The sequence below is a fragment of the Dermacentor andersoni genome, chromosome 10 (genome assembly GCF_023375885.2).
Source record: "Dermacentor andersoni chromosome 10, qqDerAnde1_hic_scaffold, whole genome shotgun sequence".
Taxonomy (NCBI): domain Eukaryota; kingdom Metazoa; phylum Arthropoda; class Arachnida; order Ixodida; family Ixodidae; genus Dermacentor; species Dermacentor andersoni.
In genome coordinates this window covers 5,699,508-5,701,387 of record NC_092823.1, presented here as the reverse complement: position 1 = coordinate 5,701,387, position 1,880 = coordinate 5,699,508, and the positions used below count along the sequence as shown (strand labels likewise).

The window sequence follows — 1,880 nt, the reverse complement described above, 5'->3', positions numbered from 1 at the left end:
TACCAACAGCATGAGAAACGCACACATAATATCTAGACATGAACGTTTGGACTAGGCGTTCGGTCCCTTCCTCAGTTTCTATCTTTGTCTCTTGTACAGCAATAATGTCCAGATTATTTTCGATGAACAGGCGATTAAGCTGGTACTGCTTCTTCTTTGCCGTAAGTCCCCACACGTTAATCGTGCCTACGCGTAAGGGTGTTTCAATGCGTATCGCCATTTCTACGGTGAAGAGATCAAGGCCGATAGATATCAATAAATTTGGAGCTCACGTCAGTGACGAAGGATCACTCACATTACCGTGGCGAGTCTGCGTTCAGCCTGCACTGTTGACTGGTCTTCCATCGGCAGATCAGAAGCAGCAGGATTTCCCCCCCCCCCCCCCCCCCGGCACGGGCAAAAACACGCGAACGCACGACCTGTTAAGTCCGCTGCGTCGCCGCCGCCTTTCTGTCCGGCGGTATGGTTGGCGTTGGTTTAAAGGTTGGCCTCCGACCAGTTGCTGTCTTCACAGGTGGTTCGCCCGCACTTTGAGTGCTCGCATTCTGCTCTTCGCCGGTACTTTCTTCGTGCGTTCTTTTGGCCGCTGCCGCTGCTTTGCTGGTTTCCGTAGTGTCCATTACGCTTGAATCGTCCTCACTCGTTGCTACGGTGGGTTGCTTGCTTGTACTTGCGTCATTGCTTGTTTCAGCGTCCTTAGCTGATGTAGTCTTGCCAGATGTCGGTATGGCTTCACTCGCAACCTGCTCTACATCTCGTTTCGTAGAATTTGTGGCTGGGTCTTTCTTTGAAAGTGGCGCCAGAGATGGTCTCGACGCACTGGCACTTTCCTCTGCGTCGACTTCGTCCATGAGGTGCTCGTTGACGACTTCCTCACTTCTCGATGGCCCCGCAACGTTTGCATACGTGCGCACGCACTGACTTTCTTCGTGGCCGAAGCGTTGACACACAGTGCAACGTGGCACGCGGCACTCGCGCCTGATGTGCCCCGTACGGTTACACCGAAGACACAGTGGAGCACGACCTGGCACGACCACTAGCGCCATTATGCCTGCTACTCGTAGCTGATGCGGTAGATCGTCACGTGTCACGCCTGGCTTCAGCTTGAGGGTCACTGTACGCATAGACGACCCCTTGTCCGTGATGCCTGGTACACGCCATTGCTCTTTTTGGACGTCGTTGACTTTCCCGTATGGAGCAAACGCCGCGTGTACGTCTTCGTCGTGCACATTGTGCAGCAACCAGTGGAGTTTAACCCGGACATCCCGGTTGTGTGGATCCACAACCAAACATCGTCGTTCCTTGACTTGAACTTCTGTATACTTCAGCATTTTCTTTGTCGCCTCTGCACTCTCGAACGTCACCGCCCAGACGTGGTTCATCTGGAAAGCCCCCAAGGCGACCACCTCGGGGAGCAATTTCAAATGAGCCAGCGTGTCGCGAAAATCTTCGACACGGAAAGGTCTCGCTTTCACGTCGCCGTGAAGAAAAACTGTGTTTAAAACACACGAACCTGTAGGCAGTGGCGGCAAAACAACATGGTATTCCGGTTCAACGGACGCAGGCATCCTGTTTCCGCGGCTTGGCATAGCCGCAAACACCGCCCCTACGGAGCGCGACATTCGACGTCCGTACCGAACGGTAGCCGGAAGTAGAATCTACTGAGCCACGAGTACGATGCTTCAAAGCGGTACAAAAGTGCCTCTAGTGAATGCGGTGTTTCCTTAGAAACGAGCTGTTTCTAATGGTATCTTCGACTGGTCGCCTGTATGCCCCGAAGCAGAGTCGGGTAGATCGGTCGTTTCCCGAGCTCAAAGGTAGGGGACAAGCGTGCAAGCCGAACGTACGACTCGCTCTCGGAGGTGGACATTGCTGATGCG

At 53.8% G+C, this 1,880-nt stretch overlaps 1 protein-coding gene across 1 annotated transcript; it reads right to left on the bottom strand.

The window, feature by feature from the left end:
* Positions 1 to 422: 422 nt before the first annotated feature.
* LOC126519717 (uncharacterized) lies at positions 423 to 1,653 on the bottom strand. The gene has a single exon (XM_050169073.2). It carries the CDS (start codon positions 1,620 to 1,622, stop codon positions 423 to 425), a length of 1,200 nt encoding a protein of 399 aa, XP_050025030.1. The 5' UTR covers positions 1,623 to 1,653.
* Positions 1,654 to 1,880: the final 227 nt, after the last annotated feature.

Coding starts and splice junctions, on each gene's coding strand:
- LOC126519717 (XM_050169073.2), bottom strand. CDS start 1,622: ATGTCGCGCTCCGTAGGGGCGGTGTTTGCGGCTATGCCAAGCCGCGGA.